This window comes from Carcharhinus amblyrhynchos, chromosome 8, assembly GCF_965287045.1.
Source record: "Carcharhinus amblyrhynchos chromosome 8, sCarAmb.v2.hapA, whole genome shotgun sequence".
NCBI lineage: Eukaryota > Metazoa > Chordata > Chondrichthyes > Carcharhiniformes > Carcharhinidae > Carcharhinus > Carcharhinus amblyrhynchos.
In genome coordinates, this window is record NC_137331.1 from 30,707,052 (window position 1) to 30,728,689 (window position 21,638).

The 21,638-nt window shown below is 40.8% G+C and overlaps 1 protein-coding gene across 13 annotated transcripts in view; it reads left to right on the forward strand.

The window, feature by feature from the left end:
• The window catches only part of fam49bb (family with sequence similarity 49 member Bb), a 194,963-nt gene that overhangs the window by 166,808 nt on the left and 6,517 nt on the right, over positions 1 to 21,638 (forward strand). For all 13 annotated transcript variants that reach the window (XM_080193839.1, XM_080193838.1, XM_080193834.1 and 10 more), the window contains 4 exons: positions 5,076 to 5,212; positions 6,908 to 6,985; positions 11,099 to 11,215; positions 11,418 to 11,497. In XM_080193839.1, coding sequence (XP_080049965.1) covers positions 5,076 to 5,212; positions 6,908 to 6,985; positions 11,099 to 11,215; positions 11,418 to 11,497 — 412 coding nt within the window. The remainder of the gene's footprint in view (positions 1 to 5,075; positions 5,213 to 6,907; positions 6,986 to 11,098; positions 11,216 to 11,417; positions 11,498 to 21,638) is intronic.

A 21,638-nucleotide genomic window follows, 5' to 3' on the forward strand; every position in this document is an offset into this window, starting at 1 on the left:
TCTCCACAGATGCTCTCAGACCTGCTGAGATTTTCCAGTATTTTCTGTTTTTGCTACAAAATTGGTCCAGTGACTGGAAACAAAGGGTAATTGTTGATGGATATTTTGGTGACAGGAAAGCTGTTTCTAGTGGGGTTCCACAGGGCTCAGTATCAGGTCCCCTGCCTTTTCTGTTATATGTTAATATTTTGGATGTAAATGTAGGGGGGGTTGATTAAGAATTTTTTAGAACAGCACAAAATTTGGCTGTGCAGTTTGTAGGGAAGGAGGATTGCAGTAGACTGCAGGTAGATATCTGTGGGCTGGTCAGATGGCAGAAAAGTGACAAATAGAATTAAACCCAGGAAAGTGTAAGGTGATGCATTTGGGGAGATCAAAAAAGACACAATTATACAATGAACAGGAAGAGACAGAGGCATAGAGAAAGTGAGGGACCTCGGAGGGAATGTCCACAGACTCCAGAAGATAACAGGACAGATCGATACAGTGGTTAAGAGGACAGATGAAATCCATTCACATATTAGCAGAGGCATTGAATATAAGAGCAGGGAAGTTATGCTGGGACTATATAAAACATTAGTTAGGCCACAGTTTGAGTACATGTGCAGCTCTGATCACCTCATTACAGAAAGGAAGTAATTTGAGTGTACAGAGGAGATTGTCAGGACTGGAAAATGCAGCTATGAGGGATGATTGGATAGGCTGGAGGAGTTTGCCTCCAAACAGATGAGGCTGAGGGGAGATTTGATTGAGATGTATAAAATTGTGAGGAGCTTAGATAGAGTGAATGGGAAGGGCCTGTTTATTTTAGCAGAAAGGTCAGTAACCAGGAGGCACAGATTTAGAATGATTGTAGAAAGATTAGAGAGACAAGGAAAATTGTTTCACCCAGAGGATTGTGAGGGTTTGGAACTCACTGTCTAAAACAGTAGTAAGGACAGAATCCCTCAACTCACTGAGAAAGTGTCTGAATATGCACCATATGTAACCTGCTACAGACCGAATGCTGCAAAGTGAGATTAGGCTGTGTGGCTCATTTTTTGGCCAAGTTGCCTTTCTGTGTCATACAGTTTCTATGATTCTATAAGCGCCCTGAGAAAATACGCAACCATCACAAACGTGCTTAATGGGATCCCAGGAAAATTACACCAGTTGACAACCTAACAACAAATGTATAACTACAGAATAGGATTATGATTTGTTTCAGTTTTCCTATTTGGGAAAAAGCACCAAAACTGAATGTGTTACGCATAATAATTATTCTGAACCAAGTTTGTCCGCATACTATCTCCCACATTCTACCATTTGTAAGCCTGAAGTCATCCAAAACTCTGCTGCCAGTGTCTGAACTCATACCAGGCGCTGTTTTGCTATCATCCCTGCACTTGCTGACCTGCATTGCCTTCGAGTTGAGCTACATCTTGAGTTTAAAATTATCATGTTTCCAAATCTTTCTGTGGCCTGGTCCCGCCCTCTCTCTGTAATCTCCTCCAACCACAACCCCCTGAGATATGTGCACTGCTCTACTTCTGCCCTCTTGTTCATCTCAAATTTTAATCACTTCACCACTGGTGGTTGTGCTTTTGGTTGCTTTTGTCCCAAGGTCTGGAATACCCTCCCTACGCCATTCCACCTCTGTGGCTCGCCTTCACTTCTTTGACCAAGTTTTTGATCATCTGACCCAATAATTCCTTACCTGGATCAGTGTCACACTTAGTTTTATAAGGGTCCTGTGAAGTGTCTTAGGCTATTTCATTGTGTTAAAGGTGCTATATAAATGCAAGTTTTTTTCGTCCTAAAATTGAAAACACATGGCTTTTGAGTCGCCTGTTGGTCATAGTGGGAAATGACTTGCAGATTTATATGAGCAGAATTCAAAATTACTGTTTGTGTCAGATCTAATGTTGCATGGCATTGAATATCAAAAATACCCATTTAAAGGCTACTTACTTGTGAAGCCAGTGTTGCATGGAACTTACTGACTTTAATACTGATTTTAATATTCAATAGGTTTTATACTTTGAGCACAAAATGTGTCTACATCAACGTGGAATACATATTAGTGTTTAACATTTATCTTAAAATTCTCTGCAATTTTAAGCATAAGTATAATATTGTTTTATGCTTTGTGAAATTAATTATCATATTTTAGTCAAGTCCCTCGTGACTGCAGCGAAAGTAGAAGACCATCTTAATAGTTAATAAATAAACATTTATAAATAATAGTGGTTAATCTGTTTTTCAATATAGCTATTACAACAAGCCAGTAGGTCTCAGAGTAACATTCTAGATATACGATTTTGAAGTCAAACTGCAATATAGGAAGTTAAACTAATTTAATTAAGATAACATCCTTCCACTGTAAAATAGAATTGAATATAAGAGGCAAGAACTGCAATGGACTATATATAGACTCGAAGGATGATGTGTACTTAGTTTAAATTGATTTTCTTCAATTAAATACATAATTGGCAGGGCCGTGATTACACAGACAAACCTCAATATAGCACATTTCTCATCTTTTATTAGTTCATTAACAAGTGCTTTTTTTTTGCACCTACATTCCTTGAATCCAAAGTGTCAAGTTGTCTAATTGCAGTAGTGTGATGATGATTAGAACAATAAGAAAATAATGGCCAGGCATAGGAAGTGATTGGGCTGTAGGAATAACGTTTACACAAGCTCTGCGCATTTTGATGAGCTGCTGTGCAACTTTTAATGCCGAAAGATTTTGTTTATGAATGATGCAAGGTAAATTGCTTAATTATTTTGGCCAATTCTTTAAGGACATTTTCATCCAGCACCTTCAGCATCACTGCAAAGTCATTTGTACTTTGTAACAACAATGCTAAATCTGATCAATTTGGGTCCAGAATTCTCCCAAACACGTTCTCGTGTTGAATTTGTGGAAAAACTGGAGTAATTCATGCTGGCATTTTCAGTGGGAGACTAGAATCTCTCACGTTCTGTGCAATGCAGAGGCCACCAGCATGAATATTATTAGATTTCAGGGGCAGGGCCTATTCACACCTGGGAGGCTGAAACCAGCAGGCCTCTGCACATGCAGAGTGGCCCCAAACTGTCAGCCTCCTGTTGGCTGGCCACTTCAGTTGCTGGCGAGGCTGGGACTCCTGCAGTGCTGCTGCTGCCGCCCGCCCCCGCCCCTGACAGTTGCTGGGCCAGACTGGGCTGCTGCAAAGTGCAGCAGCAGCAGCACCACCACCACCCCCCGACATCCAGCCCTGGGAGACGCAAGCACAGCACGGACACTTGCGGGAATCCTGCAATTTGGCTGACAATTGATTCTTCCAGCCTGCTGCGCTAAAAAATTACTGCAGCTGGATGGGAGAGTCACAGCCAGGGTGTTTGTTAGGTCATTGTGCAATTTTAAACGTTAATCACTTTATACATGTAATCAAGGCGAACTGAACAGCATGTGAAAGCATAATTCATAAGCTTTTAGCTAATGCTGTGTTCATGAAATCACTGAACGGCAATTGGGGAATGTTTTTGACAAGTTAGAAAATCGGATTGATCAATGTAACATAGCCATTATGTGAAAGCCTAGAAATTTGAACTGTATTGAGGCATAGAAACATAGAAAATAGAAGCAGGATTAGATCATTCGGCCCTTTGAGCCTGCTCTGCCATTCATTTTGATCATGGCTGATCATCAAATTCAAAACCCTGATCTCACCTTCCCCGATTTCCCATGGTCTCTTTAGCCCTAAGAGCTATATCTAATTTCTTCTTGAAATCACACAATGTTTTGGCCTCGACCACTTTCTGTGATAGTGAATTCTACACAATCACCACTCACTGGGTGAAGACATTTCTCCTCACTTCAGTTGTGCGTTTCTTCTCATCTCAGAATTGTACTCGAACGTTATGAATTATGCTTTCATATGCTGTTTACAGTTGTCTTCTATCATATGTACAGTCAAAATAATCAAAATTTAAAGTTACACAAGGACTTAATAATTATCCATAGAATCCCTACAGTACAGGTCTCACCAACCACAATCCCACCTGGGCCCTATTCCCGTAACCCCGCACATTTACCCTGCTAAACCCCCTGACACTATGGTCAATTTAGCATGGCCAATCAACCTAACCCGCACATCTTTGGACTGTGGGAGGAAACCGGAGTACCCGGAGGAAACCCACGTAGGCATGGGGAGAAGGTGCAGACTCCATACAGACAGTGACTCAAGCTGGGAATTGAACCCGGGTCCTGGCACTGTGAGGCAGTAGTGCTAACCAGTGTGCCCCCAGAGTGAGTGGTTGATCTGATTCTGGAGCCAGAGACTACGGAAAAGTGTGCAGTGGTTTAAAGTTTGGCTTTAAAAGTTGTTTAGGTTCTTTGAATCTCTCGGCCTGCATCTAGGAGTTGCAGTATTTGATTCCGCCAGATGGCACCTTGTTTGTAGTGCTGAGCTCCAACAGGAATTCTGCCCAGGAAAGAGCTTTCTGCATGCAGGTTTAGACGTCTTCCTAGCTGCTAGTGTAAAATAAACCAGAGGGTCTGATAACTAAATCAGAGAGCTTCTATATGAATGTATTTTGAGATGCAGTGAGTTAAGTAAAAATCTGGGATATTGCGTAAATAAGCAGTGGCTTCCACAGCAGTTATGGTTTTGGTGATTCTCCACATAATGACTATTGAAAATGTAAATTTGTGAAGGGATTGACAAAGAAGGAAGAAGTTGTTTAAATGCTATTTGTAACAAAGCTTCACTGCACAGTGAGTGTAAAGTGAAATATCCCTCCTGAAGTTTTATTACTTAATATGATTTTCATTTGCAAGTTGTATCAATTTGGATTTAAAGCATAATGCATACATTTAATATACACCATATTGAAATTTGGCAATATTCTATTCACGCACACTGTAAACAAGTTGATTGAAAGAATTAGATCTTAACCCCAGATTTTGATTAGTTTAAAAATTGCATCTTTCGTAATTCAGCTATCGATAAGCATATGTATTAATTCCTGCTCATTCAGCATGTCATTTAATATATTTAAGTAATCCATGTATTAGCATAAAATAATCCAAACTTTCTTGATGATAGAAGCAGCGTTGCATGGCTTGTTGGGAGCGCTGACGAGCACACCATATAGTCCCACACAACATCTTGAGCGAGAGCAGGCTCTTGCCAAGCAGTTTGCTGAGATCCTTCATTTCACTCTACGATTTGACGAATTGAAGGTAAGCAGAAGTCATTTTGTGATTTTGCAGTGATATGCACACTGAAGCAATAGTATGCCATGGAGTGGATGGACTTGTGCTTTGTTTCCTTTTACTACTCCATTCCACTTGATTTTTGAGCATCATAACTGTGCAGAAGCTGCATGGTTTCCCTGCAAAGCAAATGGAGAAATTAGCAAATTCCGACACCTCTAAGTGGCTGGTCAAAGTAAATCCAAAGGCAGGAACTTTTCTGCTCATGTTGGCAGACATTTGGGATATAGTAGAAGCAAAAATGGGGGTCTTGTGTTGCAGTGGATAGCTTCACTACCTTTGAGTCAGAAATTCTGGGTTTGAGGCCCACTCTTGGGTTTGATGGCCAACAACACCAATCCCAGATGGTAAGAACAGGAAAGTGATGGAAAAAAAAAGTTGGATCCTCCAACATCGCAATCTATAGCTCCAGACTACAGCATGCATGTAAAAGTGCATGTTTTGCTATGCTGAATGGTCTGTAACACACCACCACCAGAAGCTAAAATACATTGGGAAAGGAACAAATAGTATATGCCCTTAATTGGAGAGTCAATATTCTCAACTTTACAGCTGCATAAATTAACATTTTATTAACTTTCATCAGTTACTTAAATTCAACTTGGCTACTCTGAAATTAGCCTTTTTAACAGCAATTGTAAACAAACAGAAAAACAAATTTATTACTTTATTTGCTTTGAAAAATCCAAATTTTTGTGTAACTCAACATTTATTATTATTTTGAAATGTTTTGTGGTGGGTTACAGAAATATATTATCCTAAGTATACTCAGGATAGCTGCTACGTCCCATTTGCCATTGTATGAAGCATCTGGATCAGATACAAACCAGAAAGCATTGAATTCAGGCTTTGTTGTCATCTTCCGTGTGAATGTGTGCGCACCATCAGAACTGGAGAAACATAAATTTGTGAAGAGATTGACAAAGAAGGAAGAAGTATTTTAAATTCTGTTTGTTAATGGAATGTAGTAGTACAATGCAGATACTATAAATATACTATGGGAGGCACAGTAGTTAGCACTGATGCTTCACAGCGCCAGGGATCCGGGTTCAATCCTGGCCTCGGGTCGCTGTCTGTGTGAGTTTGCACGTTTTCCCTGTGTCTGCATGCGTTTCCTGAGGGTGTTCCAGTTTCCTCCCGTAGTCCAAAGATATGCGGGTTAAGTTGATCGGCCATGATAAATTGCCACTTAGTGTCCTAGGATATGCAGATTAGGGGGTACGAGCAGGATAAATATGTGGGGTTACAGGGATGGGGCCTGGGTGGAATTATTGTCAGTGCAGGCTTGGTGGGCCAAATGGCCTTCATCTGCACTGTAGGGATTCTATGATCAAATGCATTTTGTTTCCATAATTCAAGTCGTAGTTTGTAAAGCACTCGAGATATCAACACAATACTTTTTAATGATTTTAAAAACAAAAGCATAATATCATAAGTGCCATAAATATGAAATAAAAACAGAAAATGCTGGAAATACTCTGGTGTACCAGCATCAGTGGAATCAGAAATAGAGTTAACATTTCAGGTTGGCAACCTTTCATCAGAACATTCATGGACATAGTCACATTTCATTGGAGACGTTCAGTAATATCTTGAATTGCTGTTGCAGCTTTCACTGTATTAAATTTAAATATTGCATTGTTAATTGCTTTTGTTCTCCAGATGACAAACCCTGCTATACAGAATGATTTCAGCTACTACAGGAGAACTTTAAGTCGCATGAGGATCAATAATGTTCCAGTAAGTCTATTCTTTGTCCCCTCTGCTATTCACTCTTTGTTAATTGTTTTTCATTATTTGTATGTCATTTTGATGAATACAAATAGCTCAGAAGGGGCCTGAAAATGAACTCAGTATTTTGTGATAAAGTTATAATTTTCTGAACAACATAATTGGCAAATTGACATTTTCTGCCAAGGCAATTTTTTTGGCAGATGTATGCATTCATTGACAGTTTTACAAATGGTGACATTATTTTCATTGCCAATTTGGTATCCAATTAAACTTAGTCACTTTGTTTAAAGGCTAGGTCAGGAACTGTGTGTGTTGATATTGCAACTTGAAATGCAAATTATGCTTCTCTATTAATAATCATTCCTTGAGCTGCCTCAGCCCCAAGATCTGGAATTCCCTCCCTGTAGCTCTTGTAAAACTCTCCACCTCTTCCTCCTTTTTAAGGATGTTGTTTAAAATCTACTATTCTGGTAAATATTTCCATATGTTGTTCACAACAAATTTTTCTTCAAGGACTTTTTTTAGAGGCGCATATAATAATCCAAGTTATTATAAACAAAATGTAAAAATTCTCTTACTATTGTGTTGTGCAATGGCATAGTATTGTGTCTCGTTCACAATACATGATTATTTAATCAGACCATTATACTGTTTTAATAGGGTTACCAACTCTGGGCGTAAGTAATAAAGATACATGGTCATGGGGGTGTTGGTGAGACCATTGTGGGGGGGGGGGGCACGCACACTTGCTGGATAGCCCCAAATTCAAACCATCAACTGCTGCAGCCAACGCTTGCGTAGAAACCAAGCTTGCAGAGATCCAGGCCAAAATGGATGGCGCAGTCACACAGAGTGGTTCACACTGCTGCCTCACAGCACCAGAGACCCGGGTTCAATTCTGGCCTCAGGTCACTGTCTGTGTGGAGTTTGCACATTCTTCCCATGTCTGTGTGGGTTTCCTTCGGGTGCTCCAGTTTCCTTCCATAGCTCAAAGATGTGGGGGTTACATTGTTGGCCATGTTAAATTGACCCTGAGTGTCAGGGGGACTAGCAGGGTAAATGGGGTTACGGGGATAAGGCCTGGGTGGGATTGTGTTTAGTGCAGACTCGATGGACCAAATGACCTCTTTCTGTACTGTAGGGATTCTAAGAAAATGCATCCTGGAAAGGCCCGACCCATGACGCAGGATGAAAATCCAAATTACGGGATGGTTCTGCAAAATCAAGGGCTTTTGGTCACCCTGTCTTTTAAATTGTTCATTAATGCCATCTTTCTGATGCTTTCTATGATTATGTTAAATGATGCAATCCTCTGTGGCAAAACTGCACCTCTAAGCATATCACTTTCAGCCAGTTTGCTACTATGACCTGAGAGGTGTTCTTTCCTAGATAAATGTGGTTCTGTCCCTGTTCCATCTGAGGTGGTTTACAGCAACATTCCCAGTTGTACTTGCTATTCTGACAGTTATTGGACAAACACATCAAGCTCACTTTCACTTGGGTTGCCTGGATTTTATGGCCACGAAATTGCGCTTACGTGCCCTAGCTTGCAAACTGCACATTTTTGGAGTCTAGTTTGAAATGTTATACAACTGGATAAAGATGGGCTTACTTGGAAATAATGTGGTCAATGTGCCTGTGGAGTCATCACAGCTGTATTGTGGGTAGTACTGTATGTTGTTCTGTTCAAAGGAAAATGTATTTTCGTAAGCGGGGTCATTGCATCAGAAGTATAACACGTTGTTGGGTTGCTACTTATATCTATTTCAAGGTACAGGTATGGTTACGATGTAGAGGAGAAGTGTGACTTTTTGAAAAAACAAATGCAATAAATCTTCCACTTTTCTGTTTAGTGTATGGGGGAAAGTACCTTGGTAACTCTGTGAAACGAGTATAATGTGTCCATTTTTGCTGAAAATGTAAAACTAGATGAGAAGGAAACCGAAGACATAAAGAAGCTGCAAAGCGATATATATCAGTTGGATAATGGTCAAAAATTTGGCAGATGCAGTATAATGTGAAAAAATATGAAATTATCCATTTTGGTAGGAAGAATGCAAAGCAGAATATTATTTAAAAGATGAAAAACTAAGGATTTGAGTATCTTTGTACATGAATCACATCAAGTTTACATGCAGTATGTTAGCCTTTATTGCAAGTGGTTTGCAGTATAAAAATAAGGAGGACTTGCTAAAATTATGTAGGGCTTTAGTGCAATGACACCTGGACTGCTGTATATTGTTTTGGTCTCCATACCTAAGCATGGATAAATACTTAGCCTAGAAGGAGTGCGTTAAAGGTTTTCTAGGTTGATTCCTAGGAAGAGATGGTTTTCCTTTGAGGAGAGATTAAGTAGACTAAGTCTGTATTCTACAGGGTTTAGAAGAGTGAGGTGACGTCATTGAAAACCATAATACTTATGTTGGACTTACCATGAGATGAGATGATATCTGTTCATTTGGAGTTGTGAATCTTTGGAATTCTTTACCCCAGGGATCTGTGGATACTCTGTTGATGAGTACCTTTGGGCACTAAGGTAATGAGTTAAGAAAGTGGAGTTTATGTAAAGTTTAGCCTTGATAATTATAAATGACTTGAGGGACTGGATGGCCGACTCCTATTTCTTATGTTCTTGTGTAATCTTTTACTAATGCTAATTTTCAATTGCTCTTCATTATATGGTCCTTTTACATGCAATTTATTAGTATAGTGTTTATTTTTGTTCAGCCTGTGCTCTCCTCCCTCTTTGTTGCACACCTCAATTGTTAGTTAAATTATAGTTTTCTCTGACAATCGTTGCATGCCTCAAGAGTTTTCACAACATGATTTATCTGCCTTCTTGAAAATAATTACAATTGCCACATTCCTGGAGTCAGGTTGGAATTATTTTTCCTCCCAAACCTGTAGGATGAGTGCATGGAGTCTTGATGTGAGCAAAAGTCCACCAACTTGTAAGATCTCCAACTTGTAAGATCTCCAACTTGTAAGATCTCCAACTTGTAAGATCTCCAACTTGTAAGATCTCCAACTTGTAAGATCTCCAACTTGTAAGATCTCCAACTTGTAAGATCTCCAACTTGTAAGCTGGAATTCCAACAGGGGCCACAGACCAGTTTGATGGCTTGTTGCAGTTCTTCCATCAATGGTGGGCTTACTCATGGATTGTACCACCAGGAACTGGAGGATAGCCTGGAGAGTAAAGGCTGGCACTGTGAATTTACAGTTGAGGAGGTGTTGAAAATATTCTCTCCAGTGTTGACAGATGGCACAGTCATCTTGAAGAAGAGAACATCATCTTGTGTGCTAAGGGAATTTTATCCATTTGACCTTGGTCTATAGGTAGCCCTGGTGGCTTCAGCAAAGCTTTGCATGTCGTGATGGTTGGATTTCTTGGGCTTCCTCTTCCTCCTTGTACTTCCCAGTTGACCATAGCAAGGAAAATGCTTTCTTCTGAATCACTTATTTTATGTAGCTGAGGAAATCCACTCAGGAACATTGTGTGGCTTTAGATTTTCCAGAGGAACCTTTGACGTAGCCTTTGTTGTGAGACAAATCCAAGAAAAATATCAAGAACTCCAGGAACTTTTCATTGTGTTTATTGATGTGACCAAAGTACTTGACTCAGTAAGTTGAGACCTTGTGAATTATGCTGCAAAGATTTGGATGTTTAAGAAACTTCATCATCCTGCAATTGCTTCTTGATGTTCCTGTGTCTTGAGTGGAAGATCTGAAACAGTCACCTTCAAAATCCAGATCAGTGTCATGTCAGGCTGTGTGGCAGCCCTTATACTATTTACATTTTATCTGACAGTTGCTATTTACCTTATTAAAGATCAACTGTCCTCTGATTTTACATCTGTATTTTGAATTCATTAGTCCTAGTGCTTTTAAGGAAAAATGCCGCTTAAACCCAGATTTCAGAATTTATTTTTAGGTTATTTCAATAACTGCCAATAGCACTGCCTTAAAGATGGTTTTCTTTAATTTGGAACTAGATTTCTCTGAAATCTACAAATGGAGGTAGTTTACAGGATAATAAATGTTCCTTAACAGCTTTGCAATTCTTGTGTTCTAGAGCAAAACTTCTCAAGTGATTGATTCCTGTTTTTTTTTATATAGGCAGAAGGAGAAAATGAAGTAAATAATGAATTGGCCAACAGAATGTCCCTGTTTTACGCTGAAGCAACTCCAATGCTGAAAACCTTGAGTGATGCCACAACAAAGTTTGTTTCGGATGTAAGTATAATGTGCCCTGATTTGCCCACGGTTCAAGGAGAAGCTAAGGGCTTTCACATCTATATTCTAGATATTGGCTAAAAGACTGCAATTCATTAATTGAATTCCATACTTTAGAGGATTCACAAATATTAGACCAAGTTCAATATAGTATTGTATTGATTCAAATGACCAATAATGCTGCTTTCTTCATTTCTTGTAGAACAAGTCTCTACCCATAGAAAACACCACTGACTGCTTAAGCACTATGGCAAGTGTATGCAGAGTTATGCTGGAGACACCGTGAGTAGGACATAATGCTTCTTATTGATAGTTGTTTCAGAGGGGTTAGGACATCTGTTAGAAAATTTCCTGCATCCTTCAACCTGAATGCACTTGCTTTATAACTTGCTGGAAATGCAAACTATTAAGTGTGATAAGACAATGAGGCATCTGGACAATGGGACCAACAATGCAACTCTTTAATCAATGATATTTAAGGATTGAGGCAAAATGAGGAATGAAAGTGTTGTGTATTGGAGACGTGATACACGAGACAGACTTTGGTTTAAAAACAAACAGAGCTTTGTTAATGGTGTGTGATCTCTTCCATGGTTGCTTCTCTTTCTTGCGTGGGCTAGGTCTATTACATAATTTCCAGTGTATACATTAATACAGCAGAGCTCTGCATAGCCAATAGGAATATTACAAATACATAACATTTCCTTCCCACTTAAATTGAATGGCCCCAAACAAGTTCAAAATAAGTTCAACGTGCACAGTAGTCAATAAGTCTGTCACTAATAATAAATCAGACAATTTGGAGGTTGTAGCTCTGGAATCATTGACAGTGAACCTCTGGTATCTTTGTCTTTGCACTGATATCAACAGGGGTTTGTTTAACCGGTATTGACGAAGGAACTGGAGTTGTCTCTGCGTCTGAGCAGGTGAGGTGTTGTTTTCCTCAGCGGTGCCTGATAGTATAGGGGCTATAGGAAGGTTCAGGTCAGGACTTTGTAAGTCTGATCCTGAATTTTCATTAGGCTCCAGATTTGGCAGATCAGTTCTTTCAGTTTGGTCTGCATATCTCCTCCAGGTAAAGTCATCTCTGGCCTGGACAGTATAAGATTCAGGTCTAGTCTGTGCAAAGATGGTGGCAGGAACCCATTTCTTCCCTTTGGAGTAGCTCCATGTCAAAACTCCTTTTCCTTGGTGGAAAATTCTGTTTTGCCTTGCCTTCCCACTGTTCCACTTGTGCTTGTTGTTACTGTTGCACAATTTCCTTCATTTTTGGAGGTTTTAAAAGGTTAAATGCAGAACACAGCTGCATTTTTAATCATGATTAAGACAGGAGAGGTCTTGGTCATGGGAGATGTGGTATTCCAGTAGATCCACGAGGAACTTGTTAAGGCATTTGATAAGCGAACCTTGTTCCTTGGTTGCTTTCAAGGTATATTTCAGGGTTTGGATGAAGCATTCTGCTAGCCCATTAGTAATGGGCTGATACAGTGTGGAAGTAAAGTGTTGAATACCGTTCTCTTGTAGGAAGTTCTCAAATTCCTATGAGACAAATTAAGGTTTGTCATCGCTTTCCAGTTGTTCAGGAAATCCAAAGCGACTAAATACTTCTCAACTTCTCAATAGTCCTCTCAGATAAGGTAGATGTTATCACAGTAACCTCTGGCCATGTGGTGTAAGCATCAACCATTCCTTTGAAAGATCCGGCAAAATCCACATGTGCATGTTGCTAAGCCTCTTCAGGCTATTCTCATGGATGCAGCATTGCTCAGGATGGCAGGTTTCTTACCTTTGCCTAGGGAAAACATATTCTAGTTTTCTCATCAATTTCCACATCCAGTCCACGTTACCAGAAATAATTTTTTGCTATTTCCTTCATGCGTATGACTCAGCAATGGCCCTTGTAGCTTCCCTAACACCAGCTTCCTCAATGGTGTCAGAATGATCACTCTGAGCCCCCATAGAAGGCATCCTTTCTGTACTGAGCTCCATTCTCCCAGAGCAGTATGGTTTCAGGTTAGATGTTAGTATCTCATAAAACCATATCTATCACTTCTAAGAGCATTGAATCACTCTGAGTGTGTTTATTCTCACTTGCCTAGAAGTGACAGGTGTGTTGTCTACTTGTTCAAAGTAGAAGATATTCCCCTTCAAACAGTCCGAAGAACTACCTCGCAGCGGCAATCTTGAAAGTCTATCCACGTAACAATGTAGACTTGACTGTTGGTACTTAATGGTGTAAGTATAGGCAAACCAAGGCAATGCCTTTGCATTCTACTTGCCACATGTGACAGAATTCCTGTGTGTAATCCAGAAATGGTAGTGAATGGACAGTGGTCCGTCAGCAATGTAAACTTTCTTCCATACAGAAACTGATGGAATATATTGGCTCCAAAAATGATCCCAGTGCTTCCCATCTAATCTGAACATAGTTACTTTCAGCTTTGTTTAAAGTTCGAGAAACAAAAGCATTAGGTCTTCCTTCATCTGATCGGAGACCATTGCTCCAACAGCATAAAGAGATGCATCAGAGGCTAATGGGGATCAGAATAGTGCCAACCATGATTGAATGGCAGAGCAGGCTCGATGGGCTGAATGGCCTAATTCTGCTCCTATGTCTTATGATCTAACTGTATGAGAAAAGTAGGATCAAAATTTGTGAGAACATCAGATTGAAGTAACACTTTTTTGGCTTGCCTGAAGGTATTATTGCATTGATCTGACCCCTTCCACATCTGGTTCTGGCACAAGCGGTTATGTAATGGCTTCAGAATGGTTGCCACGTTTGGAACAAATTTACCGTAATAATTCAACAATCCCAAGAATGGATGTAACTGATTAGTATTTTGAGGTTCAGGCACCTCTGTGATGGTCTTAACCTTGGAAGGAGATTTATGAAGGCCAGTGTCATCAATCAAGTGTCCCAAATACTCAACGGAGGATTGGAAGAACTCATACTTGTCCTTACGAACTCTCAGACCATAGTCTTCCAATTTCTGGAGAGTGACATCCGAGTTTCAGAGGTGTTCCTCTTCCTCTCTTCCAGTGACTAGGATGTCATCCAGATAGTACTGAACTCTGCTCATTCTGCTCAGGATCTGATCCATTGCCCTTTGAACTAATGCAGGTGCAGATGATCAAACTGCAGTCTTTGGCACCGGAACAATCCTTAAGTGTCATGACTGTTAGAAGTTCCTGTGAATGCTTGTCCACGTTCATCTGCAATTGGGCCTGGCTTAGTCAATCTCGCTGAAAGTTTAACCTCGTGCCGATCCCACAAACAGGTCTCCAATGCAAGGTAATGGGTACTGTTCAGCACGTAACACTGGATTTATGGTGACCTTGAAGTCTCCGCCAGTCTTTCCAGATTCATCTTTCTTGATCACTGAAACAATAGGTATGGCCATTCACTGATGCTGACACGTTCCACAACTTCAATCTTCACCAGTTGTTCCAAGTCAGCTTCCACCTTTGGCCTAGTAGCATATGGTACAAACCTTACCTTCAAACATTTCACCTGGCTTGTCTTTAATTTTAAGTTTGACTGTAAAGTCTTTCATGCTCACTAATGCTTCACCAAAAACAACAGTTGGGCTTCTTTAAAATGTTTGAGGCCTGATTCACCATTGTTCATCACATTGACTTCAGCCCAGTTCAGTTGAATCTTTTCCAGCCCTGTATGACCCATCAACACTGGATAGTTTCCCTTTACTACATCTAGCAACAAACTTCCTGTTTGCCCATTGAGTTGCACAGCAACTTCAGTTTGGCCCTTCAGAGGAACCACTTTACCTGTGTATGGCTTCAACACTATGCTTGATGGCCTTGAGGGAATTTCTCATTGTAGGTAGTCTCTGGCATCAGTGACACTAGTGCTGCAATATTACTTGCAGTCTTACTGGCTGTCCATCCAGCAGTGGAGTGACTCAATATCTTCATGTAGTGCCAGTGATGGCTAGCACATTTCATGATAACTCCTTCTCTGTGAATCTCTTTACCCTGTTGTACAGCATTGATGTTTCTCCTATTTTGTTTAAATGCTGTCTTGCTATGTTCTGGCTTCTCATATTTATTCATAACTTGCTTTTTCTTCCAGCGGGATTGCTTTGTGTCCTTTTTTTCCGCAGCTTGGATGTTCCATGTCTTTATACCAGCATTCACAGCAGAATGCCCTGGATTTGCATTCTAGTAACATGTCTATGTCTTAATGGCTTTGGGTGTCGATTCAGTAAACGTTTTGTTTATTCAAGTATACAAAATCAATGGCTAGGCTTCCTTTGCAGCCAGTTCCATCGAAATAACGATTTCAATGGCCTTCTGCAGTTTACAATTACTGAATAAACGTACGTTTTTGTGTTGCTTCGTTGCATAGACTACGAACAGATCTGTCCAGAAAGGTGTCATTTAGCACATCTCCAAACATTCAATATTCTGTAAGCTCTTAAATACTGCCACGAATTGCATGATTGACTCTTGGTTTCCTCCAAGGAATCTAAAGCGCTCTGTAATCACCACATGATAAATATGCTTGCAGAATGCACACATAATTTGTTTGTACGTTTTACTGCTGGGTTTGTCGGGTTGCACTAAACTACAGTGGCGGTTAAAAGCTTTTCCCCCATCACGCTCGGGAAAGTGGACACAATAATTTCCGCAGCTATTTTGTTTGCCTGCACAAAATAGTAAAACGCTTGCCATTAGAGTTCCATTGCGACACGTTTTCATCAAAGGATCCCATGTTGTCTAAAACTTCCACCATTTTTTCAGTTAAGCAGGTTTTTCACATGCACGCTTTGCACCCAGGTTTCCAGCTGTTACCTCAATTCTTTTACACACAAGGTATCTAATCGAGCTTCAGCCTCTTATTTATCATAGCCAGCTCTATAATCAGCTTGTAGAGTATCTTTACTCAGGTCCACCTAACTTGTTAATTTCCGTAACACATGTGGAAGTTTTCTTTTTTTAAATTTGACTTTCCCTCGGTTAATTTCTTCCTTCCGGGTGGCCAGCAAGCACATGTCCGTAGTCCTTGTTACCAGTTTTTGGATGTGATTCACGGGCCAGACTTTGGTTGAAGATAAATGGAGCTTTATTAATGGTGTGTGATCACTTCCATGGTTGCTCCTCTCTCTGTTTCCCACTAGGCCTATTGCATCACTTCCATAGCATACATTAATACAGCATTGTTCTGCATGAGCCAGTAAGAATAAACACAAATATATAAGAGGGTGAATTAATATAATCAGGAAGATAAAGAAAAAGAATCAGAAAGGAAAATCGGATTGAGAGAGAGAGAAAATGGAAAAAAACGAAATGTGAAAAATTCAGAGCCTGTTGATTTGCAACATGCAGGATTGAGACTGAACAGTTTAAATTTCTTCCTCTCTGAGTTGGAAAGATTGATGCAATCATTAGCAATTATCATTTAAATTAAAGAATAAGTACAATGTTAATAAGGAGTCTCAACTTTCTGTGGAGAGCATAAAGGATAATTGATGTGAAAATCCAGAAAATTATTAAAAATGGGAGTAGGTAAAGGCAAGATGCCATTTGTAGAAGTGACATGATGAAGTGACAGAAATCACCCAGCAAGTTTGAGATTCGCAATTCATGGCATGTCTTATTTCCCTGTGTTATCTGGCTGATTTGCATAGTAATAAAGGTGTGTGTCATTAACACACTCGTGTTTTTCCAGGAATATTTAATCTATTTTGGCATTTGAGAGGTTCTGGGTAGGAATGTTCCATATTGGCTATTGAAGGAGATAACTGATGTGTGTAAAAATGGTGCAGCAGTTTAATCTATGTGTCAGTTGGTGAAACCAGGTCGGTCAGGCAGCCTCGAGAAGTTTATAGAATGTATCCATGATAATTTCCTTGAACAGTATGTAATGGAACCTACAAGGGAGCAAGCGATCCTACATCTGTTCCTGTGTAATGAGACAGGAATAATTAATGATCTCACAGAGATCCTTGTGGAAGGAGCAATCACTGTATGGTTGAATTTAAAATACAAATGGAGCGTGAGCAGGTAAAATCCAATACCAGTGTCTTGTGCTTAAACAAAGGACATCACAATAGGATGAGGAAGAGGTTGGGAGTAAAGACTCCCAACAGATGGGACAGTTGAGGCCAATGGAGGATTTTCAAAGCAATTTTTCACAGTGCACAGCAAAAGTACATAGCAGTGATAAGGATGGATTAGAGCAAAAGGGATAATCAGCCATGGCTATCGAAGGAAATAAAGGAGGATATCAAATTGAAAGAAAATGCATTCAAAGTGGAAAAGATTAATGAGAAACTGGAGGATTGGCAAATCTTTAAGGGTCAACAGAAAGCCATGAAAATTAAAAAGAAAGTAAGATAGATTGATTTAGCTCAGAACATAAAAACAGATCGCAAAAATCTGTAAAACAAAAAAGAGCAGCTAATGTAAATATTGATCCTTCAGTGGATGAGAAGGGGGATTTAATAACAGGAAATGAGGAATTGACTGAGGCATTGAACAGGTATTTTGTGTCAGTCTTCATAGTGGAAGACAAAGAACATGCCATAAATTGATGACAGGAAGGCTATGGCAGGTGAGGACCTAGCAACTATCATTATCACTAAAGAAGCAACGTTGAGCAAGCTAATGGGGCTATCCTGGCATCCCAGGGTACTCAAAGAGACGGCAGGGGAAATAGCAAACGCGCTCGTGATAATTTTCCAAAATTCGCTGGACCTTGAGACGGTTCCAGCGGATTGGAAAACAGCAAGTGTGATGCCACGGTTTAAAAATGGAGGTAGACGAAAAGTGGGGTCACAATAGGCCAATTAGCTTAACTTCTGTAGTGGGGAAAATGCTTTAATCTATCATCAAGGAAGAAATAGTGAGACATCTGGATAGAAATTGTCCCATTGGGGTCATGAAAGGCGGATCTTGTTTAACTAATTTAGTGGAATTCTTTGAGAACATTATGAGCACGATGGATGATGGGGAACCAGTGGATGCGGTGTATCTGGATTTCTAGAAGGCATTTGACAAGGTGCCGCACAAAAGGCTGCTGCATAAGATAACGGTGCACAGCGCTGGGGTAATGTATTAGCGAGGGTAGAGGATTGATTAACTAACAAAGCAAAGACTGGGGATAAATACGTGTTTTTCTGGTTGGTGATCAGCAACTAATGATGTGCTTCAGGGATCAGTGGGACTGCAATTGTTTATGATTTACGTAGATGATTTGAAGTTGGGGACCAAGTGTAGTATGTTAAAGCTTGCAGTTGACAATAAAATGAGTGGTAGAGCAAAGTGTGTAGAGGATACTGAATGTCTGCAGTGGGATATAGATAGCTTAAGTGAGTGGGCAAGGGTCTGGCAGATGGAGTACAATGTTGGTAAATGTGAGATCATCCATTTTAGTAGGAAGAACAGCAAAACAGACCATTATTTGAATGGTAAAAAATTGCAGCATGCAATGGGGCTAAAGGTAGACAAGTCTCCTGGCATCCCCGGGTACTAAAAGAGATGATGTGGGTATGCTGGCGTTGGACTGGCGTAAACACAGTAAAAAGTCTGACAACACCAGCTTTTAGTCCAAACGATTTATTTGATAATAGACTCACAAGCTTTCGAGGTTTCCCTCTTCGTCAGGTCAATGGAGAGTTCTGGCCTCAGACAGAGCATATAAAGCACAGACAGTTTAGAGATTACTGATTAGAATGCGAATCCTTACACCTAACCTGCTGTTCAAGACCTGAAGTGGCTGACAATGTGAGTGGAAGGAGCACTGATCACAGGTTACAGAGATGTGTATTGTCTCCAGACAGTACAGTAAGTGAGGTTTTGCAAACCCAGGCAAGTCACGGGGGTGACAGATAGTGCGACACGAACCCAAGATCCCTGTTGAGACCGTCCTCATGTGTGCGGAACTTGGCTATCAGTCTCTGTTCAGCGACTCTGCGCTGTCGTGTGTCGTGAAGGCCGCCTTGGAGAATGCTTACCCGAAGGTCAGAGGCTGAATGCCCGTGACCACTGAAGTGTTCGCCAACAGGAAGGGAACGGTCTTGCCTGGTGATTGTCGAGCAATGTTCATTCATCCGTTGTTGTAGCGTCTGCATGGTCTCCCCAATGTACCATGCTTCGGGACATCCTTTCTTGCAACGTATCAGGTAGACAATGTTGACCGAGTTGCAAGAGTATTTACCATGTACCTGGTGGATGGTATTCTCACGTGTGATGATGGTATCCATGTCGATGATCCGGCATGTCTTGCAGAGGTTGCTGTGGCAGGGTTGTGTGGAATTGTGGTCACTGTTCTCCTGAAGACTGGGTAGTTTGCTGCGAACAATGGTCTGTTTGAGGTTGTGTGGTTGTCTGAAGGCAAGAAGTGGGGGTGTGGGGATAGCCCTGACGAGACGTTCGTCTTTATCAATGATATGTTGAAGACTCCGGAGAAGATGTCGTAGCTTCTCCGCTCCGGGGAAGTACTGGATGACGAAGGGTACTCTGTCCACTGTGTCCCGTGTTTGCCTTCTGAGGAGATCGGTGCGGTTTTCCGAAGCATGGTACACTGGGGAGACCATGCAGACGCTACGACAACGGATGAATGAACATCACTCGACAATCACCAGGCAAGACTGTTCCCTTCCTGTTGGCGAACACTTCAGTGGTCACGGGCATTCAGCCTCTGACCTTCAGGTAAGCATTCTCCAAGGCGGCCTTCACGACACACGACAGCGCAGAGTCGCTGAACAGAGACTGATAGCCAAGTTCCGCACACATGAGGACGGTCTCAACAGGGATCTTGGGTTCGTGTCGCACTATCTGTAACCCCCGTGACTTGCCTGGGTTTGCAAAACCTCACTTACTGTACTGTCTAGAGACAATACACATCTCTGTAACCTGTGATCAGTGCTCCTTCCACTCACATTGTCAGCCACTTCAGGTCTTGAACAGCAGGTTAGGTGTAAGGATTCGCATTCTAATCAGTAATCTCTAAACTGTCTGTGCTTTATATGCTCTGTCTGAGGCCAGAACTCTCCATTGACCTGACGAAGAGGGAAACCTCGAAAGCTTGTGAGTCTATTATCAAATAAATCGGTTGGACTAAAAGCTGGTGTTGTCAGACTTTTTACTAAAAGAGATGACAGGGGAAATAACAAATGCGCTCGTGATAATTTGTCCTTGTGCATGAATCACAAAAACTTGGTTTGCAGGTGCAGCAGGTAGTTAAAAAGGCAAATGGAATTTTGTCCTTCTTTGCTAGAAGGATGGAGTTTAAAAACAGGGAGCTTAAGTTGCAGCTGTATAAGGTGCTGGTGAGGTCACACTTGTAGTACTGTGTACAGTTTTGGTCTCCTTACTTGAGAAAGGATATACTGCCACTGGAGGAGGTGCAGAGGAGATTCACTAGGTTGATTCCGGAGTTGAGGGGTTTGGCTTACGAGGAGAGACTGTGTAGACTGGGACTATACTCGTTGGAATTTAGAAGAATGAGGGGGGATCTTATAGAAACTTATAAAATTATAGAGGGAATAGATAAGATAGAAGCAGGGAGGTTGTTTGCACTGGTGGGTGAAACTAGAACAATGGGACATAGCCTTAAAATAAGGGGAAGCAGATTTAAGACTGAGTTGAGGAGAAACTTCTTCACCCAAAGGTTGTGAATCTGTGGAATTCCCTACCCAGTAAGCAATTGAGGCTACCTCGTTGAATGTTTTTAAGGCAAAGATAGAGAGATTTTTGATCAATAAAGGAATTAAGGGTTATGGTGAGCAGGTGGGTAAGTGGAGATGAGTCCACATAAAGATCAGCTGTGATCATATTGAATGGCAGAGCAGGCTCGAGGGGCCAAATGGCCAACTCCTCCTCCTAGTTCTTATGCTTTTATTAAGCTCCGACACCATAATAGTGTCTACACTTCAAAAATACTTAAACTGTGTTTTGAAAAACAGTGTGTAAGTACAATGCATGTAAATTTTTGGAGCCTGATTCATGCCAATAAAATCCAAATTAAGTCAGAACATCGAAAGTAAGACATTAATGTATACAGGGCAGGACTCCAGGAAGAAACATATTCTTAATTGGGCTAGCGCTTAATATAAAAAAGGATAGCAAGAGTTTTTATAAATATATAAAAAAGAAGAGGCTGGCTAGGGTGAACGTTGGACCCTTAGAGGATGAGAAGGGGGACTTAGTAGTAGGGGATGGGGATATGGCTGAGGTCTTGAATAACTTTTTTGTTTCGGTCTTCACAGAGGAGGACGTGAGTAATTTGCTGGGTGTTAGAGATGGAAAGGTGGTAGGACTGGAGGGTCTCAATGACATTACTGTTACTAGAGAGGCGGCGCTCGACAGACTGGAGGGCTGATTGTGGACAAGTCCCCAGGACCGGATGGAATGCATCTGAGGGTTCTGAAAGAAATGGCGGAGGTGATAGTGGATG